The sequence below is a fragment of the Ochlerotatus camptorhynchus genome, unplaced genomic scaffold (genome assembly GCF_037179485.1).
Source record: "Ochlerotatus camptorhynchus isolate MF236.1 unplaced genomic scaffold, CSIRO-AGI_Acam_v1.1 ptg000357l, whole genome shotgun sequence".
NCBI lineage: Eukaryota > Metazoa > Arthropoda > Insecta > Diptera > Culicidae > Ochlerotatus > Ochlerotatus camptorhynchus.
In genome coordinates this window covers 2206875-2231824 of record NW_027040845.1, presented here as the reverse complement: position 1 = coordinate 2231824, position 24950 = coordinate 2206875, and the positions used below count along the sequence as shown (strand labels likewise).

General features: G+C 42.9%; 1 protein-coding gene across 1 annotated transcript in view; it reads left to right on the top strand.

Moving 5' to 3' along the window:
* The first annotated feature begins 1939 nt into the window (after nucleotides 1-1939).
* mav (maverick) overlaps nucleotides 1940-24950 on the top strand; it is a 113192-nt gene continuing 90181 nt past the window's right edge. The window contains exon 1 of the mRNA XM_065231513.1: nucleotides 1940-3718. Within this exon, the coding sequence (XP_065087585.1) occupies nucleotides 3146-3718 (573 nt within the window). The 5' untranslated portion in view covers nucleotides 1940-3145. The remainder of the gene's footprint in view (nucleotides 3719-24950) is intronic.

Sequence of the window (24950 nt, the reverse complement as noted above, 5' to 3'; positions counted from 1 at the left end):
AACAAAGCACTACCATGCTGTACATAAATTGTTTATATGAAAGTTATTCAAAAAATAAATTTACCTTGCGCCTGACATCCACCTAGCCAAGCACGTTTTGCACGAACTACATAATACTTTTGGAATCCACGGTTCGTCAAAGTCTCCAGGATCAATTTTAAAATAAAGCCTGTATGCAGTTTGCAACGAAGCAGTGAAATTGACCGATTTTGTAAATATATAGTTGCCACACGCGTAACAAAACTTTTGAGGATCATTTTTACACTTGAATTCACGTTTTGTCGTATACATCGTTAAGCAATGTTAAAGAAAGAAAGCTGTCAAATTGAGCTGGTTGCGTTAGGTTCTCGCCGAGCGGTCTCACAAACACTAGCGTAAATTATATTGTTGAAAATATCCCATTTAATTTTGCGTGACAGCAGGTAGTATTAGTGAAATGCACCGTATGCGTACACGTCCGCAGAAAGGCTTACTGGAAGTGGTGCATGAACCTAGGAGCGGGACAACGGCCAATCTTGGAACATTCAATTTCCATGATTTTACAAAAAATTTCATAACTTCGACAATTTCCAACCGATTTCATCCATTAAAGGCTCATTTTCTCCAATTTTTAATAGACTTTAAGAATAAATTATGGAATGATTTTTTGAATCTTTTTATCCCATTAAAAATGTTGATTAAAACAAGATTTTTATGGAAAATTCGCAGGAAAAATTAAAAAAAGGCTGTAAATTTTTAAATGACTTCAAAATTAAATTTTTAATTAAGACATAATATTCTGGTGAACGATAGCAAATTTATTTAGCTTCACTTTCATAAAAAAGAAGATTTAAAATTGGTGCACTAGTTCCAAAGATATTGACATTTTAGTAATCGTACTTTTGTCCAAAATTCAAAAAATCAAAATTTTTGTATATCTCAAAAATGGCTCTACTTTAATTTTTTCTGACCACGGCATTGAATTCAGCGTAGGATTTTGCATTAGAAACGTTGGTCAACTACTAAAGTTCACACTTTTTATGTTGTTTTGTAAACTAGTGTTATTTTTATTTGTAGTCATTTAGATGTTTTCACCATCTATTTTTTTTAAGTTTGCCTAGTTAATGTATAACAAGGTAGGTTAGTAAAGGATAGTAAAGGTGTAAACAAGCACACTAATTTGTTCTTGCTAAGCACCGGCGCGAACAAATGTTTTCGACTGCGTGACGGTCATCAACACGCCACTGACATCTCATTCGACAGGTCTAATTGGAAGTGCTTCAAAGAACACTGAACGTAAAAAAAATTATCTACCGGTAAGGGTTGAAAACAAGATTTAAGAAACAAAAACAGTGGCAAAAAATCGATTACCTCATCAAAAACTACCCTCAAACCCATGACGATGCTCAATTAGCCATTCCACACTATAAAAACTAACACCCCACATCGCAATAAAAAAAATCTAATTGATTACTCACGCCTGCTCTCCTTTACTTCGCCATCGGCACGTGAAAGCATAAACAAAACAATAATCCTGTCTTGAGGATTCCCCGCAACATGTGCCAATTTCGCGCGCTCGCTCTCTCTCTCACTCTCCCTCTCTTTCACTCTCTGTTTTTCCCAACCGCATTCGAAGAAAAAAGTGCATCCTTTCCACGCGTTTTCCTTACTCTCGTCGCTTTTCCTCGCTCTCCCGCTAGCGGCTCACTAGCAGAGAGTGAGAGCACCAAGTGCATTCTGCCATTATCCGAACCAATCAGCGTGTACTCTCTCCGGCTTTCGCTCTTTTTTGTTTTGGCGCGCTTGGGCCACCAGCGAATCTGATTGCTTGGATTTTTTTTAAGCTTCCAATGTGACTGGGTGAGAGAGCGCGCGCCTTCGAGCGGCGGACCATGCTGTGCTTGCAATAAGCCGTCGGTGGAGCGCTCACTCGCGCTGGCAACCTCAAGCAAGCAAGAAGAAACAGCAGCAAAAATTTCATGTTAAGTAACGACGACCAGCATCGCAGCGGCAACAGTTCAAGCTCGGACCGCCAACTGGTCGCATCGTCCGATGAGTTCCGATATTTTGGCTTTGAGAGATTTTGTAGTTGAAAACTGATTGTTACATTGTGACTAAAAAGTATAGAAATTTGTTAGAGTTGCTTCATATGCACGACCTTAGAGCGGATTACGCGTGGTTTAAATTTTCCGGGGATAAAGTTTATGTGTGCGAAGAAAGTGGAAGGGTAGCTGCAGATTTCGCGATTAGTGACATGAAAAGAGCGCGACTATAAAAATAAATCAAAAATTTGAGTGTCGTCTTTTTGGGTGGGAAAATCACGAGACGAGAAGATTGAGTGCAAGTGCATCGCATTCGCGTAAATAGTGAAACGAGTGCAGTTTTGTTTTTTTTTTTCCTCACGAAGAGTCGGAAAAAGGCAAATAAATAAAATAGCAGTGCGGAGGCAAATAAAAGCAGATAAAATTAAAACATTTTCGACGGCGCAAGGAAGACGCACAAAAATTCGGCCTTTGGGTCTTTTGGAGGACTGTGCGGTTTATGAGTAGCGAGAGGCTCGATCGTTATCAGCAAACGCAAACGTGTTCCCCTGTAGGAAGAAACGTGTCCATATCTCAGGTGGGAAGAAAATAAATACATGCTGTGAATGTTTGTACTAAAGTGCTTTGGGAAGAAGTAGAAAATTGAGGCAACAGATCGAGCGTTCCGAACAAGTGGTTATCGAGAGATTGTTTTGTGCCAGCACGCGGCAGCAAGAAGAAAACCGACGAAATTTGCATAACGTATATTCTCAAAACCTAATTCAGAATAGAGTGAGTTTGTTTGACGGCTACGGAGCAGGTTCGTACTCCCATGCACTGAAAATTCTGAAATCACCCTTCAACAGTGCATTTCTCGACGCAGCGTTCCGCCTTCTACCGTGTGTTGAAACGCACGATTTAAAAGTATAATATAACGTCTACTGCACACTCGCAGAAATTATACTTTGGGTGCTCACGTAGATCGGAACATGCCCAGTGTGGCGGCGAGAGACGGCAGTGGCATTCCAGTACCTACCAACTACTAGCGCTACACAACTACGGAAACAACGATCAATTAGAGCTAATAACCGTACAACCAAGCATCATCCCCAACTCACCAGACCTTGGGACGCAAACTATGAACTATGGGTAAGCCGGTGCGAAACAGGCAACCTCCCGACACTGGTGGCATTTACCTGCATCCGCTCAAACCGACGACGGCGATGGCCGAAATGTGCGTCAACTTTAAGCGAACCCTCCACTCGGCACACCCGCTGCCCCACAACAAACACTCCCACCGATATCCGCACCATTACCAGTATCCAGCACCAACCACGGCAACGGCAGGTTGCACCACCCGAGTCGGAAGACTCCTTAGTAGCAGTTATTTATCGAAATTCCTGATTTTATTGTTCCTATCAATCTGTGATAATCGAGCGTGTAGAACGCTTCCAACCCTAGCAGAGGCCGCTACCGTAGTCAGTAGCAGCAGCAGCAGCAGCAGCAGCAGCACCACCGTTCCCATTCTAGCCACCACTGGCAGCAGCAGTAGCAGCAGTAGTAGTAGCAGTAGCAGTAGCAGTACACCTAGCAGTAGTCAGACAGTAGTTTCAAGTGATAGTGAAAGCAGTGGAACCGCGGTGACGTTCAATCGAACCAAACTGCAGGAGATCGTCATGGAGGGACTCGGGTTGAGTGAAATTCCCGACGTTAGAGCGGTAAGTAGCTCGCATGCATTTCATAAGCTTACGATTTTAATTGCTACGTAGATAAGACAAACAAATATGGGCAAGCAGAGCGGGGACAGTTGAAACCGTGCGTGCGTCAGTGTGGGTGTGTGTTTTGTTCCGTAACAGGCCTTTTCTGGGGAGAAATTCGAATGGGAATTAAATTGTTTGCTTCCGGTTCGACTGGGACTTGACTCCTAGTCTGGATCATTAGTGGCTCGGGAGAATTGACTGTCTGTATGGTTATTGAGATGAATGGCTTGTCGTTGGGGTAACAATAATTGCACACAAAACTGGAGATAATTTTTTTTTTTGGGAAAACTGATCTGCACAAGCTCCATCATTAAAGCGATCTCCTCCGAAAGAAGGAGCGTTGCGCTCTAGTGATGAAGCGTTGTCCTTCATGTAGTAGTGGAACGGTACTTACTTTGCACAAGGGCAGTTCAACGCCAAATGAAACTTGTTTTTTTTTTCATTAAGGAGAAATGACGAATCGATCCGACCCAACCTTCTCTGATTTGCATGAAACTTGAATAATTATTTGTGCCGTATTGATTGTAGGGCGATGAAGCGCTAAAGCCAGGGCCCTTAATTTGGAGGGGGCCCCAGAAAACCGAAAACGGAACATGTAACGAAATTATGAAAGATTTTGAACGTTAATAACTCGGCTGCCCCTGGACCAATTTCAATAATTTTATCACCAATCGATCAAAAATATTTCTACGCAATGCTTCAGATTGTTGATTTTCAGCAATAAACTATTGAAAAAATGGTAAATGTCAAGCATTGTTCAAAAGCGTCGAAATAACTAATAAATCCACCAATTACGTGCATGCATATGCTGCTTCCCCAACACAGTCATCAGAGAATCGTTTCTAGACGAAACAAGTCGAAGTGGCATTGCTGCTTCCCCAACACTACTGTCATCAGAGAGTCGTTAGTAGACGAAACAAGTCGAAGTGGCATTCGCCTCCGATCTTCGGGCGTATGCGAAAAGGGAGGATGCGGTTGCCTAACATTTTGCACACTCATCGCCATATTCAGAACCACACGCCCCCAACGACCACACAAAATTCTCTCCAGAGTTGAAATCTTGTAACCAAACTTGGAAGCAGGGGTGCTAGTGATTTTGATCGATTCTCTTCATCGACTTTCTGTTTCGTTAATAACTCGACGGCAAACACATCCATTGATACGCTTGTTGTTCTGCATGATAGAAGAGCATAGCAGATATAGTGCGAAATAGGTTAGTGAAGCCATGGTCATCAAAAGAGGAAATCGATTAAGAAAATTGACTTTCACCCCTCTGCTTCTAAGCCCCTTAATTACAGGGATGCCTAAAAGTTCAATTATTCGATTAACGATTAATCGCATAGATTTTTATAGCTATTCGATTAAATATTTGTCGAATTCTCAATTATTCGAGCGCGTAACCGACATCCCTTCTTATTTCTACTCGTTTGATTTAGCACTGTAGAGAAAATAAATAAAAGTACTAATTTATCTGAACAGGCATAGAGAAGAACCATGACGTGAAACAGGATCATAAATTCGCCCAAAAAAGTGTTAAGCGTCTTTCTGCTAAAGGATAAGATTTGCCAACTTGTTGAGAGAAGGAGTTTAACGAGAAAACTAAAAAACGGGAGGAGCTTTAGCTGGGTGGACACTGATTTTCGCGGCCTTCCAACCTGTGGCATTAAACCCCTGGCCAGCAGCAGACGGGCCGAGAGTCTTGCGAGTGTCTAATCATTGAATCGAAGAATATGGGATTGTCCGATCCGATTTGCTGATCCAGCTGCCTACACGTCATCATCATCTTCCAAAGGCTTTAAGTCTGTACTACCGTCCCAAGATTTTCCAAAAGAGTTAAATTTCTGAACAGGTCCCAACTAAAATTCATATCAAAGGTTCTTTTCAGGACAATCATAGTCATTCGAAAGAGTAGAAACAGAGAGAACCCCGCTCAAATTTCTATTCCTACACAAAACACAAGCTCCTGCTGCAGTTAACAAATAACATTTATTATATAAGACCCCGTTACCATTGAGTACAACCCCACACGACTGTCCCTTGTAGTTTTTTTTTTTTTTTTTTTTTTCAATGTGAGAATTATCCTCACCAACCAGGGTTCTGCATTTTTTAAACAAAAAAAAAATAAAATGAACTCTCCGCAGAATCGTTTCATTTCGAGCAATATCATTTTCGTGTAAGTCATTGTGTTTCTAGTTATCAAGTCACGATGAACATTCCTCCTGCCAAACATGACTTGACTATCGCTTGTTTCGTTCGTTAAGTACATCAGTTAATTTCATTTGAAGCTAGGACTTGTTTCAGTTGACGCAATGAATGACTCGAAAACTGCTTCCTTCGTGTTTTCCTCTTTCATTTCAATTCGAGGCTCGTTCGACTTGTCACGTGTCGTTGGCAGGCATCAAAATATAGTATCTGGATATGCGGATAGTATCCGCACAATATCGGATGGCATGCTGATTATATGTAGTGATTAAACGTTATTTTATATTAAACGAAAATTAAATTAACGAGGCCTTTCTGGAGTCCAAGATGGCGGCCATCGGGTTTCAGATAAAGTGTCAAATATTTTCGGAACGGGGACGACACGTCGATGCTGAAAATCGACAGTATTTCCCACTTTTTTGAAATCTTGGATTTCATTCTATAGTTATCATTCCTATTCTAAAAATACCTATATTGAAAATTATTGAACAGTATTTCCCACTTTTGCTTAAACTGGAAGCCGCGATCTTGAATTTCAAAATGGCATCTCATATCAATTTTTGAGCTCTAGGCTTCAGATTCCAAAAATATCCATATTGATAGGTCGGCATCAGTATTTCTAACTTTTTCTGAAATATGAAGCCGCCATTGGATATCGATTTCCTGTCTCTAGCCGTCATCTCGATTAAAAAACATACCAATATGGTTTGACTTTTTCTTAAATCGGAAGCCGCCATCTTGGATTTCAAAATGACTTCGAATATCAGCCTCTAGCCGTCATCCCAATTTAAGAAATATCTTTATTAAAAGATATTTAACAGTATTGCCCTCATTTTTAAACTGGAAGCCGCCATCTTGGGTTTTAAAATGGAGTCGAAATCGATTTTCGATATTTAGACGTCACCTCGATTCCAATCCAATTCTCAGTAGCGTCAGTATTTGAGCATGAGCATGATTGACCGCCCACGGTTGCTGCTCTGTTATTGACAGATCAGCTGCAATTACAAAGAGAACCAACAGATTATCAGAGTTGGTTGAAAATTCTATTCAACATTAAGCTTTAGAGTGATAATTCATTAGCTAGAGAATGATCTTAGAAGAAGACAGGTGGATAGTTCCGCTAGAGTACGGCAGTATGAAAATTGAATAGAAGTTAAAAATGAGCGAAGTGCCATTAATGCAACATTACAAAGTCAAACACACACCTTTTGCCTAACCTGTACGATGTACGCGGAGATTTGAAGTATGTCTTCAAATCTACAGGCAAAAAGTGTGCACCCGCCTTTGCTCATTACTGTCTGCGGCTGTGGAATAGTTCTAGTGACGTTGCATCACTACCTAAAGCCCCACGTTGCTGAGAGCATTTCCATTCGATGGTGTGTTATAATGCAATTCTTCTTTACCCAACTATTGTGTTGCTCCTCTCGTCATGACCAACGTGGTCATCTCAGAGAGCAAGCAGTAGGGTCAACGGGTGGCAACTAACGATTTTAAATTGGCTCACTACTTGACTAGCCTATTGGTCCCAAGCACATCGATTAACGTACCCCATTCTAATCAAAATTCTACGTGGAGGCGAACCAGCCTCAGGCTGAAAGCCTGCTTAATAAAGGTTTTCCTATGTTTCGAGGGGTGCATCGATTAGCTTGGGACCGAAGAGAGTACCAGAGCTGAGCCAAAAAGTTGAGCACGTTTCTTCGGGACCCTCTAGTCTTAGAGTTACCTCTATGGTAGGTAGGTGTTGCGTGCTGTACAATCATCAGCATTGTTGATGGCTACTCCCGCCTTGAGTTGTCACATTCAAAGTATTTTTATGTTACTTCATATGCGAAGTTTGCGATTTTCAGAGTTGGTTGGAAATGCTATCTAACATGAAGCTTTAGTGTGATTATTTATGAATTATGAATTTATTAGCTAGAAAATGATCTTAGAAGAGGGTAGGTGGATAGTTCCGCTGAGTACGGCAGTATGAAAATAGATTAGAAGTTAGGTAGTGATGAAACGTCACTAGAACTATTCCACAGCCGCAAAATAACTAAACTTATCCTTGTTTGCTTCTTCCGTCATGTTACATGCAGGATCCTTTCAAATCCCCATACTCCAGGCTTTTGACGATCTCCAGTGACTGCAGTTCTTGCAGGATGGCTTCTGTGGGCGAAGTCGATGTTATCGACGCAGAGTTGAAAATTATCTGGGGAGAATCACCCGGGTGCAAGAGATATCATTCTCTGGGGTGAATCTCTGCTTGTCTCCTCGGAGATTTCTCCTGGAACTACTGGAGAGATTTTTAGACACAGCACGAGAGAGTGAGAATGTTGACAGTTCACTTTTTGTCTGTTTATACACTCAATTCCGTGAGAAAGATAGCAGCGCAAATGCGTTATTGTTTCTCCAAAGATTCCGGCAGAGCTTGACGTGAGAGAGTGAAAACATCAATAAAATGGCTAAAAAACGTATACAAAGACAAGGGCGTAGCCAGGTTTTGAGCTAGGGAGAGGCGAATAAAAAATTTACTATAGAAAATTTTGCCGAATGCCATTTCACCGAACGCCTTTGTGTTGCTGAATTTAGTGCGGTTTGAGGACAGTACCGAAAAAGTGGTTGTGAATGTTGTGCTTTGTAGGGCAAATGAAAAAACATTAAAAGTGGTCACGGTATTCAACTTGAAGCGGCATCTCGTCAATATTCATCGGGTGTTCTGGTGTGGCTAGATCGCTGCTCCTCTCTCCATTTTCGCTGCAGCTGCTGACGGCATTCTAAGTGCCTTCTTCTCGACACATTTCAACGACGACATTCTCCACGTTAAGGACGGGCATCTCCCTTCACAAAACTGCCTCGATCCTTTGACAGTCGAAGACCATATGCTCCGGCGTTTCATCCACGTTGCCACACTCCTAACAGAGGGGTGACACTGCGTGTCCGAACCGATCCAGATACTTCCTGAAGCAGCCGCGGCCAGACAAGAACTGCGTTAGGTGGAATTTGAAGTCTCCGTGATTTCTGTTCACCCACGTCGAAAAAAATCTTTATTAGTCTACGTAGTTAGGTTAGGTTATCTTTAATAGTGAGACTTTCAGCCAGAGGCTGTTTCATCTCTTTATTAGTCTACGTGTCCATCTACTGTTCTCTGCCGTGTTCCACTCCTGTTGCCACTTAGCCAACGACTCCGCTCTCACAACTTTCCGTACTCTTCCGGCTTCCCTCCGCCTGTAGCACTCGCTGTCTTCTACTTTGAGGTTATGGCATGCCCCCGACGGTGATATATTCCCGCTGTACCGCTGTACCGCTTTACAGTTACTGTCCAATAGAACTTCCGCTTTATGATGGACCATCTGCAGCTTTGCTCCTTACATCCAGTTACCAATCATGTTGATCACCTCGGTCGCCAGCACCTCCACCTCTTCCAGCGGCTCGCCTGTTACCGTCAAGACGATGTCGTCCGCAAAGCCAACGATCTCAACTCCTTTGGGCAGCTTCAGCGTTAGCACGCCGTTGTACATCCCGGTCCAGAGCGTTGGACCAAGGATGGAGCCTTGTGGAACTCCCGCTGTGATCCTAATCGATCTCTGTCCCATGTCTGTCTGTCGACTAAACTGAAGCAAATTTCAATAATGGTGCGCTGATGCACTTCCCGTATTCGCATTTCCAAAATGTGTACACCAAATTTTAAAATAATTGACTACTGTACGTTAATAGAAAAAGTAACCTTTAAAAAAATTTGGAAGCAACAAACCTAAGAGGAAGAGAAGACAATACGGGGGGCGAAAACGAATCACTTTTCTGTCAACGGCGAACCAGCTCGTGATTGGCCGATTGGAAATGCGTAAGATAAAGATAGAGATAGAAATAGAGATAAAGAGTAAGAAGTCAGTTGTCTCCTCTTCCTCTTAGCAACAAACTAACAACCAAAGTCTTCACCGGGGTGATTCTCCCCGGTAAAGCTAACGAACTCTCTACGGTGCTCCCTAGTGATCACTCATCCGCTCCGGTGTGTTGGACTGGTGGAGGAGCGAGGTCAGAAACTGACGAGATTTCATTTTCATTTTGATTACTTGGGCTGGCTTAACTCCAAGTAATTTTGTCAATTCATTCTTGATCTGATGCAGGGATTCACTACTGGGCAGCCTTATCAAGATAACCTTGAACAGACGTTCAGCGTTGGTGTTGTACGTGACAAATTTGTGTTGCTTCTCAGTAAGATACGTGTGAAGACGTTTGAATCCGTCCAAGGTTTCAGCCACACGGCAGTCATCCCGACAGCCAATTTGTAGAGAAAACTTTAATTTAGCGAAGTTCAAAAGTTCCATGCGAAGAGCATGGAAATTGGAAGTGATTATCGCAATAGGGGGGACCTTTTCCTTCTTGGCATTGAGCCGGGAAAGTTTAGTGGAATTTTGCCTGGATGATGGATCATTTTCATCATCCGTGAGCATAGCAACTTGATTGCTGAAATAAATTTCACCAGAAGGGGGATCAAGAGATTGCCCTTTTCTCCAAGTTTCTCCAAATCTACTTCCAAGCAGATTACTTTATGAATCCGACGGATCGAAGAGGAATTTTTCAAATCGTTATCCAAGCAGGATTACCTCGGGTAGGATCCGAACAAGGAACGAAGAGGAATAAGAGTCAAAAAAGGGTAGAAAATTTGCAGGTAATATTTAGCACCGAGAAGTGCTGTTGAAATTTGTTGCAGCTTTAGGTAGGGGTAACACTTCCTTCAGCAAAAAGCAAATAGATCCGCACGGCATGCACGACATGCACGACTTGAATATACTTTCAACTAAACAAAAATTTCATTGTCCCACTGCCCATATTGCTAATATCTCAACAAGAAACTCTGCTGAACTAAAGGACAACTGTTGTAAAGGATAGACAAAAAATTAAGATTTCTTCATTTCAGCACCTAATCTGCTGGTTGCAAATATTCGTACTTCTCAAATCGTCTAAATCTCCGGCCTGTTCATTCACTGCAAACCGAACTAATCTCAAGCTGATCTCTCCCGTGATCCAGTGTGTGAACTTAACTCCGTCTAGTCATCATCTCACATCAACACACTACAAGCCCAGATCATGACATCCTGTCGCATCCTCCATCGGATCTCATTAAATCAGCATAATCCCTCCGTCCTCACGATCGCCGTCACCGCGCGCTGCTGCCTTCAGTTCATATTATTAAATTAATAGCATTCATGTTCTAAATTTATACCGTTCACTACGAGTCGCATCCATAGTTCGAAGTCGCTAGGTACCGATGTGCATTTGTAAGAACATTTTGGAAAGCTAGTCCGTCTTTGGATTGATCCCAGGGTGCAACGACGGGGTTGGGGCTAGTCTGGCTGTAAACGGGATGTGATCGTGCGAGGGGAAGGACAGCGAGGAGTAAATCGGTTTCGACTATAGATATGTGCTCCGGTACATCGCGTATAGTTTATAGTAGAAACCAGAGCACTATTTAATGAAAACAGCATAGGCCACCACCGCCACCGCCGACGCCGCTGGTTGGCTTCGGTTCTGACCGATCTCTGTGTAGGTACACACGATGAATGTGAGGAAGGAAAATTATCTCAATTACGACTGCATCGAAATTTTATTTATTTATGTTTTTCTCCGACGAACCGGCAGGTTCTGACTACACGACCGGTGAGAGTAGCGCAAAATTGAGTCGAATTCGACTCAACGTTGCAAAAAGAGGGCTGGGAGTGAGTCAATTTTTACTCGATTTTCCTCACAAACTCCGTATGGAAATTTTACTCAGTTTATCAGGACACTCATAGACATAGAAAATGTTTGTTACTAGCGGCGCCGGTGGTGTAGTGGTAAGCGTGACTGCATCTCACCCCAAAAGGCCTGGGTTCAATCCCAGTCGGCACCGTCGGGATTTTCTGAGGCATAAAATCTCTGATCACGCCAGAAGTAAAGCCGTTGGTCCCCGGGCCATAAGTTGATGGGTCGATATAAGTAGGGTCCAGGTGTGGGAGCTGCCTCCCTGGCGTCGGTAGCATTGGTACTCAGTACGGAAAACAAGATCGACGGAAAACAAATCAAGGGAAAAAAAGAGGAGAATTTCCATCAATTTTCCACGCGTCTGAAATGGCGGATTGATTTACTTTCATGTAGGGGAAATGGATGTAAATTCGGCCTGAATGCCCCTAATTTGGGCCCTTACATTAATTCAGCAATCGACCAAATTTTCAATAGCGACTAAAAATATCCATTAGTACCGTCCCAATGACGCGTCCATCTAGATAAAATTGATGAATAGCAGATTTTTAACGATAGGCCCAATCTTAGATCCATAGGCCAACATTAGAGCCATTTCCCCTATATCAGATTTTTCAACATCAAATGTTAGTTTGGGTTCTGTTGCTTTTAAAATATTCTGTCGCAGGAAATGTTTGGTGTAATTGGTAATTCAAATTACCCCGACAGAAAATTTTAAAAGAAGAAACACCCGCTTTTCATAAAACTTGATTAATCCTCCATTTCGGACACAGCGTGATTCCAACTGATTTTTAAGGAAACTCTAGAAGAAGCCGAATTCGACTCAATTTTGAGTTACTCTCATCGGCCATGTGAAGGGTTTGGGATAATAGGAGCGAGAGAAAAACATCCAAGTTCATATACACTAGATGCTTCTATAGTAAAAGGAGTGGAACTATAGGCAGTGTAGTGCACCAGGAGTGCATAAGTGCTTGCCTGCTATTCGTTTTCATACTCATGAAAGAGAGAGGTTTACACAGTGCTGTGCAGCAGTGGGAGTTGTAGTTGTTTTATTTGGCCGATAATCACTGGTGTCAACAGATATAATGTTTCACGGAGCTGGCAAAAATCTCAACATACTAATTTATACTGCTTAATCCTTCCCGTTCCAGAACAGTAATTCAAACAGAGATCTGAATCTTTCACAAACTAGATTGAAACGCGGAGCCAGGGCTCGTTTGAAATCAAGGACCAGCAAAACAAAACAAACTCAAGCGGCACTAAAAACCCTTCCTTTTTTGTTGTTGTTGAAGACTGGATGATAACAGGAGTGCTGCCTACGCTTATGTGCCTGAACTGCCAAACCCTACTAGAGCATGAAAGCCAGAGCGAGCGGCGCGGGGGCACTGAGCATTTAAATCATGATGCACTTGAAGAAATAACAGCACGCCATCTGAAGTGTAGCGTGAATGGTACCACGGAGGAGGCAGTCGGAAAATAGGCTCAACCCCCTCGGGATCCCCCACAAGTCCAGCAGAGCAGCACCAGCAGCAAACCGGCACTTGATGTGGGAAAATCCGATTCAAATCAACCCATCTCCGATGTACCATGTTTGCGCCAGAACCGAATTGGACTGTGATCTGTTGGCAACAGTTTTGGATCAATGATTTAAACGACGCTTGACGGCTCCGTGGCCATGACTTGGCTTACAAAATGTACTCTAACATTTTCGGGGGTTAAAATTGGAATACTCTATACAGCACCTGGTCCCGCGCTAGGTCCGATTTGGAAAAGAAACCAGGCCGACAGGCCGAGACGTGCCGAGGGATGGGAGGGGAGGGGCGGCCCATCTATTATAATTATCCGGAAAGAGTTTAACATCGTTATCGACGTATGCACGGTCGAGTCTCAGCATGCCCTGCATTTCACGAGAGCGAGAGTGCTTCACCGAAGCTAGAAACTACAAAAGTGGGCGGCAAGTTCAAGTGCATCCCGTGCGGCAGGCAATTGTAATGAAAAAATCACAAAACCAACTTCTGGGGAAGGAGGATAAAGCGATCCAGCTATAGGCAGCCTCGTTTATTTCCTGCCATCAATCTGTGTGTACACTGCATTATAGTGGAAATCGGGAAAACTATGAAGTGACAACTTGGAAATGTAGCACAGCGTGGAAAATGCAAGCCCTTCCAGTGACCGAGTCACCGAGTTTCCAACTGCATGATTTAAAAATGTGGCACTAGAGACCGGTTGTGTCATCACTCCAGAAGCGGGCATTGCATTACTCGAAAGCCAGAACGACGGCACGACAACGTTGTCGATGATGATGATTGACAGCCAGACTGGCTTCGAATACGCAATTTGATTGCTCTAGAGACTAGTGAGAGACAGAGTGTTGTACTGCATACACGTATAGATGGCGCTAGATTTACCTTTTGTCCAAGCCGAAGGAAGTTGGCCCGGTCCCCATCGAGTGGAGGACAGTCGGAGGTGTGAACTAATGTGTGTATGTGTGGCATTATTCGCGTCTGGATGCGGCCAATCTGGTTTGATTCGATTAGCCGGCCAATTTCATCTCCTCTGGGTTCTGTCAAGCCGACGGCCGGGAAAGTCCCAGTGCGGCCCCTTCCCCAATCTCCCCTTCAGGTAATCTTACAAACCTGGTTCTTCTGGTTTGCTTGATCTGATTCAATTATAATTAGAAAACACCCTCCACCTTCGCCAGTCTGCAATGTCCGACCGACTGGGCGGTCTGTGATGGCTGAACAAGTGTGTAGGTAAATAACACAAACACGTTCACCACATTTGTCACGGCGAACGGCAGTTATGCATAATTAAAATTAAATTCATCATCTCACACTTTTGTGTCGCGATCACTCGCGGGTTGATTTGCTCCGTAATAGAAATAGAGGTGGATGCCTGCATCTATCAATGGCTGGCAGAAGTGCATATATAGGTTACACACATGGGGCCCTATGTCGAGAGCCAATTATCAAATTGACAACAAAAGTGGCAGCATGCCGAGGGGATCATTGCGGCGTGTGGCTCTTCGATAGATAGCTAGAAAGATAGGTGCACGTATAAATTGATTAGTTATGTAAATGCGATAGCGCAAGTTGACTCACAGAGCCGAGTGAAGAAAAGTCCACTCTTATCAGCCATTTCACCGAATATTGATTTTTTTTTTTGACATCAATGTAGTTCGCGCTTCTTAAGAGAATGTTCTCTGCGTAGCGCATTCATATGAAGTTACTAATAACATAGTCATAACTTTGAAATTCAGTAACGAATTTTAAATCATTAATATGTTGTATTGTTTATAGTTGCCTATTTGTCATTCCAATGCGTAGGCCAGTAAAAGAATTTTCTCAAGGGTGACCTTCAGAAACTTACCCGTCATAGGTCTAAATTCATCATTATTGGTGATTTTAATGCTAAACATCGCTCATGGAATAATGTTCAAAAACAGCCCAACATGATTTTCTTCAGCAAGAAATCTCTCAACGATTGATTTGGTCTTAACTGATCCATGTCAACTTTGTAGCCAATTGGTTACCCATGCTGACTTCGGTTCTGATCACCTTCTAGTAGCTTTTGAAATATCCAAGAGGTGGTCACTCTTGTTTTGAGCCAACTTTTTTCCCAGTGTACCTCAGTGTGCCGCCGCTGGCACGAAAGTGCCGAGAAGTAATTGAACTGACTTTTGTTTGCTTGTGAATAATGAATTGTTTGGCAACCCGGTATTTTGACAACTCTTGATTTTGTTTTGTTTTTCGAAACCTGAGAACTTAATTGACGACGAAGATTTTGCGAGTAACAGCGGTCATGAAAGTGATGGACGCTTTGTGCTAGTTGTGACTGTCGGATCTTCGGAATCGAAAGGCGCTAAGCGCAAAACCATTCCAAGCGACGAACAGACGAAGAACATCAACGGAAGATCAAAGCCATGAAGCAGCTGTTTAAACCGCCGACGGTAGAGGAAATCAATCGGTTGAAGGAAACGCAATATTTCTACCACTAGAATCTGTTCATGCTGCAGGTGGAAGAGATGCTAAGCGAGGTGAAGGTGAAACTCAAGGTGTTCAATTATATTGAGCGTTGGTTGGGCGAGTTCCGGCAGTTTTTGAGGACGGTAAAAGATGCGAACAATGAACGATCTCTGAAGGATGTGGATTATGAATGGGTTGATTTTCCGCTGGCATTTCCCGACGGCTCGCATGTTCTCGCCAAGGAAAGCTTCAAATTCGTTCAGCAACGGATCGTGCACCATATTAGAAGTCACTGAAAGTGGATATACTGCTGGAGATTCCGGACAAGTGTTTCCGGAAGAAATATAACCTAAACTTAATTACCTTAACTCAGATGAAGAGAGCACATTTCCTATGCCATCTGGCGGGCGGAAGCATTGGACAAATAGTCAAAGTATTCTTTGGCTAGTGGGATGCGCTTCATTCCGCTAAAAGGGGACTTTCGATGAAAAATTTGCCAATTGCGTTTTGTCTGTGGTGCACGCTGCTGCAATTTATTTGTAACATAATTAATTTAACAGCGTTAATTTTTAATATAACCAGATTTTATTTCAGCAATTATATACAGTTGTATATAGTAGTATAATAAAAACGACCATTTTAACCATGTGCATCTATTATCACTTGTCGGCACCTTCCTCTTCTTCGTCGAACTCTCCTTCCTCGTCAATCGTCGTCTCCTGGTACTGCTGGTACTCCGAAACCAGGTCGTTAATGTTGCTCTTGGCGTCGGTGAACTCGTCCGCTTCCTCGTCGGAGTACCAGTGTAAGAAGACCTTTCGGTGGAACATGGCCATAAATTGTTCGCATCGCCGAAAATTTCCTGAATCGGCGATGAAGGTGGACGACATTTTCAAACGACGTGGTGGCATATCGCACACGGCGGATTTCACGTTTCTGGGAGACTTTGTGCGATGGAACGACGGAGAACGGGTTCATGATGCGATCCGGGTATTCTTTTCAAAACTTCGAGATCAGTAGCATGCCTATGCATGTGGAGAGGAAGGCATTTTTGCTACTGAATTGCGCCAACGTTACAAAAGATTTAAAAATTACCTGAACCAGTTCCACCGCCGAGCGAGTGCGTTAGCTGAAAACCCTGCAGGCAATCGCAACCCTTACGGACAACATCCAGCACAGAATCCACCAGTTCGGCACCCTTGATGTAGTGTCGTTTGACCCAGTTGTTACCAGCACCGGACTGTCCGAAAACGAAGTTATTCGGTCGGAACAGCTGACCAAATCGTCCCGCTCGGACCGAATCCATAGTTCCCGGCTCAAGGTTGATCAGAACCGCTCGTGGGGCGTACTTTCCTCTGGTCACGGGAGTCTGAGTAATGACTTTAATGACGGAGCTGGAGCCGGTTATGTTGAGATAGATTGAGTGGTGTCTATGCAAGCTTATGCAAGCGATTGCTCTGATTTTTTCATGTACCTACTTCTTCGGACAGGCAATAGGATGTGCGCTGACCAGTCTTGTAAGCGGTCACGGTAGTCGACACATTTTCTGTGATAATTGACTGCCTTTGCCTCCGACACTCGCAAAACAAGCTATCATAGTACAGTACCAAACTAAAATGTCATATGACAGGCTCTGTCATACGACACTGTCGCCGAAGACCGTCACCAATGTATGTATTTTAGTTTTTCTCATAATAAGAGCTGCTGATGTTGTGCTTGTGTGAATTCTGAAAATAGCAAACAATGATGTCCTAGTAATAATATTTCTGATCAGAAATGGTTTGATTTACACCAAATTGAGGAATTACAACGAAATCACACATGTCAAATGATAGCTATTTTGATAATTTTCTTTTAGCTCTAATGTTATTCTACCGCTCATGTTGTGTGAGAGCGACGACGGTAGAGCATGCGTGTTCGAATACAAGCAGACTGTCGCGCACGACAACGAAGCGAGTGTAGTAAAAAACGTCAACTGTTTCAACCCCTGGCGCTGACTGTACTTTGTGGAATTCAATTTGATTTCGGAGAATTACTGGTGGGACTTGATGGAGATTCACGGTTGTGGTTTGTAAAAATTGGATTGTATTGTAGCAACATCCATAACAAATTTTGACACAGGCGCAGAAAAAGTTCAGTGTTGTCAGTAACTTTAAAGATCATAAAAATTGTAACCATGAGTGCGAAACAGCGCCAACGACTGCGCGCGGGTGTGCCCAATTTTATTTTGGCACACTGTGTAGAGTGACCAAACCCTTGGAAATATCCCAAGAAATATTTTCTAATCCCAACATCTCAACTTTCGACTACCTGATTAGCTGATTGGGAGCAATATCGAACATTTATGGAAAATAACTTCGATCCAAATCCAAAGATGGATCTCTGACTACTTCTACAGTTGAAGCACGAGCTGCCTCAGTACCATAATTCGATTCAATTATAATAGACGACGATCTACCGCTCTTGGTACGTCTGAAAAATATCCATAGGAGGCAAAAGAGCACGCGATCCTGCTATAAAAGCTATCTGTCCAGAGGAACAAATAGTTTGAAAATAATGTGTCAAAATCACACCCGAGTTCTAAACCCTTTTGGATACTAACAGAAAACTTGAAAAAAACCCAAGGGGTAGGTCACTGCGCACACCAGTCATGGGTTATCTTTTTTATCAGTGTGCCTCAAGTGTGCCACAGGTGTGCCGCTTGTGCCGGTCATAGAGCAAGTTGCGATTGTTTGTAAAATATCCATCCCGGTAAACCGGTATTGCGCCCGAGATTACACCTTGAATGTTTTGGTTTGAAATCGCAAGGATAAATCGCATTGAGAATGACGCGAGAAGTGGCGGGTGTGCGAAATTTTGGTGTTTTGTGTTCATAAGAAAATAAAAGTCCTGTGTTTTAGGGTTTTATAATGCCTTCAAAGGCAGACCAGCGACCTAGCCTTTCGTCATATGAAAAGCATAGGTGTATCAGCGGCCGGAAAGAGTTGGAACCGGTGGGGAGCATTGTTGGAGATTATGAATAGACTTCTGTAGTTTGTTTTGTGTGAGTTGCAGCATTATTTGAATTATTGGAGATGAACCAGCCTGCGGCTGAAAATCTCCTAAATAGAGAAAAAAATTGAATTAAGGGTAATAATGGGGTCTTATCAACTGCCTCTTTCTCTTGAGCCTACTCTAGAACCTACATTTCGTAGCTGATTTGAGCTACTCAGTCAGTCAAACAGCACGTAATGTTGTGAACAACTTCAATGACAGTTGTCCAGCAGTGCTCCCATTTAATTTAAAACAAACCAATGCCTACGAGATTGTGGCGAAGGTATGCCAAAGGTGTGCCGATGCATGTCCCAAGCTGTGCCGAATTTAATCTACGACATACGAATCGTCTAATTGTCATCAAACAAGATTGACTAGAAAGACTGTGTGCAACCTCTAGATGGATTGCTCTTGTTGTCAGGCATCTTCTTCTTCTTCTTCGCATTTCAAGCTTATTACATATTGCATATTAGCTTATTGCGTGCTCTCAACTTAGTGTTCTAGATGCACTTCCACAGTTATTAATTGAGAGCTTTCGATGCCTATACCATTTTTGCATTGATATAATTGTGTGGCAAGTCCAATCATACTTCTATGCCCAGGGAAGTCGAGAAATTTTCCAACCCGAAAAATTCCTAGACCGGACCGGGAATTGAACCCAACCATGGCCTTGCTTTGTAGCTGCGCCTTTACCGACTGAGCTAAGGGAGGCCGTGAACAATGAAACCCATCGTTTCTCCGATCGACGCCCCACCGAAACAATCAGTGGTCCGAAGAAATCTACACCTGTAAAGCTAAAAGGACGTAGATTTGACGTAACTCGTTGCGCTGGTAATGGGGCCATTCTTGAAGTTACCGGTTTGCAGTTCTTTATCTTACACCAGACACAAGCATTCATCACTTTGCTCAGTTCCATACGGATGTTCTGAATGTAAAACCTCTGTCTCAGCTCGTTCACTACCGTTTCCCGACAAGTGTGACCTAGTTTGTGATGGTAATGTTCTATCGGCCTTTTGGAAGCACAATCGGAAATCGGAGTTCGAATGGGATGATCTTAACAGGTTCTGTTCGACCCTCCATTCTGATGATCCCGAATTCATCCATTATTGGAGAGAGCTTGAACAAACTGCTGTTTCTTTCTAACTTCATAGGACTACCAAATCCATCCGCCTCAACGATCTGGTCATTTGGCAGATGCATCTCTGTAATCATCCTTGTGTTGAACTAGTTTGCATCACGAGGCTCCGATACGATGGGTGGCCTACCGATCAGTTCTTGTAAGACCAATAAGGCTTTGCTCAATCTCCTAAATTTGATTCGTGGTAGAGGGGTTTTCATGGGGGGCAACGGTTCTCTCATGACGGCACTAAGCAACTTGCAACTTGTTCGGCAAGAGCCCATGGGCATGCTGATGAGCAACAGCAACCACAAGAACTACAAATGCGAAGCTTATCTGGATCACAAATCATTCGCGAAGTATTCGAGCTCAACAACACAAAGGCTTTCGGAGAAATGGCGTTCAGTAAAATGGCATTCGGTCAAATTTTCCATAGCAAATTTTTTTTTTCGCCCCTCCCTAGCTCGAAACCTGACTACGCCCTTGAGAATGACTGATCTGAAGTGGAGGGATATTTGATAGTTTTCATCGGTAGTACATTGGTTTGCAATGGTAGTTGCCTTGAACGTGTGCAATTGGGTGGTGGCAGGAGACATCATAATCAGCGCAACGATAGGCTTGGGTGATGTCTTCGAGGTCACGTATTTCTGAGCCGATCAAATGAACTAGTTCGAGGATGCTGTTTGTGTGATTGAACTTTCGCCCGTTCCAGTTCTGGTTTTAAGTTTTGTCGGGGAGCTTTTAACAGGTAGCTGGAGGAAATTTTTCCACCATTAATCAGGTTACACATTCGTTTCTGCACTCGTATCTTTAGGACGGGTCGAATTTGCTTGAACACCGTATAGTTTGGATGGCTTCCAGTTTCTCTTCCAGTGCCCGCTCCGCTCACGTTTAAATGAGAATGAAACTTAAGGTGAATCGTTGTGACATCCTTATTCTCGGAACTACTTCGAAACTTTAAGTGCACAAACAGGGCGGGAAAGCACCTCAGAGCGTTAGCAAAACAACTTTGTGCATGCATCTCACAACACTCGATAAAGAGTGTGTGGTTGTCCCAATTACTTCGCACACTCTTTTCCAACTAATCTGTGAGAAAGCAATCCACACAATGAGCGGTACACTCAGAGTTTGCTTACCACGACTGCATGCATACGAAATGAAGAAAGGCATAACGAAGATTATTTTTTTTTCTTTCTGCTGCGTTTCCCATTTGCAAGCCTACACTGAGTGGCGCTCTTTGCGTCGGAGCCGTCGGAGCGATGGCTACACATTGCGCTTTCGTTATTTCTTGGCGTGTCTGTCTTCTCTTCTCTGCTGCTTTACACTTGCGCAGGGTGAAAGCCAAGCAAACTTTGTGTTTGCTTGATTCTCAATTTGTTTATTTCAGAAAATCAGTACATTGCACACATTGAGTGATCAGATGACAGCCTTGTGCACAAATATCAGCTTCAACTGCATAGCAATTTCAAATGAAATGGGGCACTGATTTCCGAGTTTGTGTAATTGAAAATTTGAAGTAGAAGTGCATGTATAGCCTACGTTGCGGCCATTTGTGGACTCAACAAGGAATCACCTTAATGTTTGTCGTAAACCATCAAAGAAATGTAAACACAATCACAAAAGCCATTATAACTTATGGGTCATTGACACCTTGATTGGTACACTTCGGCCTACTTCAGCACGTTTGGCGCAGCGCTTGGCACAGCTATCGGCACTGCGAAATCTCACGGCACAGAATAGAGTGCGCAGTTTTGAATACCCCTTAATACGAACTCAATTTTTGAAGATGAGCAGTTTGGGTTTCGCCATGGGCGTTCAACTACTCATCAACGTTTAAGCACAGACAAACAGACATAACACATTGAATATTTATCACTGTAAAACATTGTCGCTAAAACATTACCGACATCTGTTGAGTACACTGTGGTGGGTAGTACTCTGAACAGATGGCGGTAGTGTGTAAACGTCAAACGCAAGGGAATAGACTATGCGCGCTACAGGTGCCGGTACTACCAACTACGATACTTTTAAATTGACCGTCAAATGCTTGTTCGATGAACACCTTGCGAGTGTTATGTCTGTTTGTCTGTGGTTTAAGAGTTACCAATTTAATTCGTTCAAACAAATCTGAAGGCTGCTCAACTGGAATTGCTCTTCTAGATATAGAACAAGTATTCGACGGTGTTTGACATGAAGGTTTGATTGCAAAATTCAAAAAGTTTAATATTCCACTCTATATCATGAAATTAGTTCAAAATTGTTTAACTGACAAAACTCTAACAGGTAAATTATCAAAATTCCAAATCTGATCGACTACCTGTTAGAGCTGGAGTTCCTCAGGGTAGTATTCTTGGGCCTATATTGTATAAAATTTTCACTTTGGACCTCCCTGATTTGCCTCATGGTTGCCACAAATCTTCGTTTGTCGATAAAGCATGCATTTCCGCTAAAGGAAGAAGTATTCGTGTTATTTGGAGCAGACTGCAGAAAAGTGTAGATATTTTCTCTTCTTATTTACAAATACGGAGAATTTTCTCGATGTTGATGGTCAACATTGAATGATGATTGTCTGCATTAATTTCAGTTGAAAACTGCTTGGTAACGTTTTGCAGAAAAGGTACGAAGATTACAGGATTTGATGATAGTGATCCAGTATGATACGTCGATGGATGATGGTGGGTTGAAGACTTTTGGAGTGTTTGCTTCGTCAAACATCTGACCTTGATATTCAATAATGAGTAACTCGAGTTACTCAGAGTTACTCAACATTAATTCCAATATTACTGATGATTAAGAACTGTCTTGTCGCTGGGTTTAACCCTTACGTACCCAACCTTTTATTCAATCAATTGCAATAAATTGCTACCATTTCGTCAGTTCTTTGCTAACGTTGATGACACAGGTCTCACTCACGACTTATTTCAACAGATTAAAAGTGAAACGACAATTACGTTTAAAACCTTAAACGAATCCCTGATTGAAGGGAATAAATCACATAATTTGACTGGAATCCCTCCCAAAAACATCTCCCATATAATCCGACGCAAACCGAACCAATGTATTGAATTAGCTTCCGTTTGCACTACAGTTTCACCGGTCGCAGTTCCGACAAGACATCCTGCGTCCGCGTTTGTATGTTTACTCGTAGATAATCGTCTGCGACATAACATCCACTTTCACGCGGACTGCAGTGTCAAATTATTTGGTGCAACAAGCCGCTGCATTCCACAGCACCAACAATAATTCGCATTTCATTCCCACCGTTAGGTACTTGCTCCAACCTAATTCGACCGGCAGTCAACTGGAGTACAAGCATTATAATTCGATACTCTTTAATCGATCACGTACTCATTGGTGTCGCTGTCAACACCGCCTCCTTTATGTGAGAACATATTTAACACATGCAAATTCGAATTACCAGAATCGTACATGCGCTTCATCCCTGCCGCTTTGACGTCGTCGTCGTCGTCATCGAATTTGTCGTCGTTCGTCAAAACATTCGTTCCTGATGGGTTGATTTAAATTTACAATCCGTGTAGTCCATCTTCATCCACTAACCATCCATCCATATATGCATGAAACAAGTTTCGCCGCAATCTCATCCCCGCTGCAGCGAGCTCGGGGCTTGTTTTGCTCCGGGGACTGTCAAAACCGGTACATTTATGGTGCTAGAATTTTCCAATTTTTATTGACAAACACAAACAACGAACGGAGAAGAAGCTTCGCACTTTGAGCGAACAATTTATGCCGCCTAAACCCAAACAGGACGCTACTAGCACTGGCAGTAGTATCCAATTAATCGAAACCGGGCCTGCCAAGAGTGAGCAAGGCGATAAATCATTTCAACGATTTGTCACTGCGCGCGCGATGCATTGCGAGGCTAGCACAAATCATGGGCTGCTGGTGCTAACAGGCTTGATGTATGTCTGTTTGCTCTAATATTAGCTTCAATTATGCAAATCTAATTCGTACTGCGCTAACTGGAACGTTTAAGCACAATTTGCACAGATACCGACGACGAGCCCTAAGGGAACACACGACGAGGTCGACAGTTTGAGAGCAATCTTCCCGGTGGGGGTTCCATCTGTCTGTTTGGCTGCCTGAATGGCAGCGAGGCTGTGCGCACTGATGCAGTCACCGTCGCCTGTCTGCCTGGCCCACTAGCACTCAGTGTGACGTGTTGTTTGTAAACAATGGCGACCGTGAGGACGGAAAAGTGATACCTGCGCTGTAAGGTGAGCGCGTGATGGTGTCCGCACCTGCGGTAGGTTCTATTTGGTCAGCGTACAGTCTATCTGACTACCGTAGGATTTTCCGTTCCGCAGAGGAGGCGTGTTCCTCGTGGTCTATCTAGTTTGCCAGTTCATACAAGGTCGAGTTCGGTACTGTCGACCACATCAAACCACAGTCGCCTGGCTTCCAGATCTGTTGAATGAAGGAAAAAAATCGCTATAATTTCTATTCCACACCACCGACGCACAGTGGGCCAGAACTTCATTTCTTCTATACTCAACTTAGCTGAAAATGAAGACAACCTCAACAGATCGAGCAACTGCCTGCATTAATTTGAATTTTGACATGAACAACATTCTCTTGATCAAGGCAACCTCTGAGTATCGTAGTCAACATTTGTTTTTCTTAATTCGTGGCTGGATGTTCAATATTAATATTCGTCTTCATCTTGGTGGGGATGATTTTGAGGATCAAATTCAAAATGATTATATTCATTTTACATAAACATAGCGTCGAAGAACATGTCGCGTTGGTTTTTACACACAGATCGATGGAAATGTATTACCTCATGCTGAATTGATTATAATATCGAGGTTTTAGCAACAATCAATTCGAAACTAACGATTTTAAATTGGCTCACTACTTGACTAGCCTATTGGTCCCAAGCAAACGATTAACATACCCCATTCTAGTCAAAATTCTAGTACTACGCAATGTTTGTTTTGATTTGCTATGAAAGTTTGACAGATAAAATGAGGGGTTATTGGTTTTTCCTATGTTTCGAGGGGTGAATCGATTAGCTTGGGACCGAAGAGAGTACCAGAGCTGAGCCAAAAAGTTGAGCACGTTTCTTCTGGACCTTCTGGTCTTAGAGTTACCTCTATGGTTTTAGACGCTGGGGTCGACAATATTCAAAATA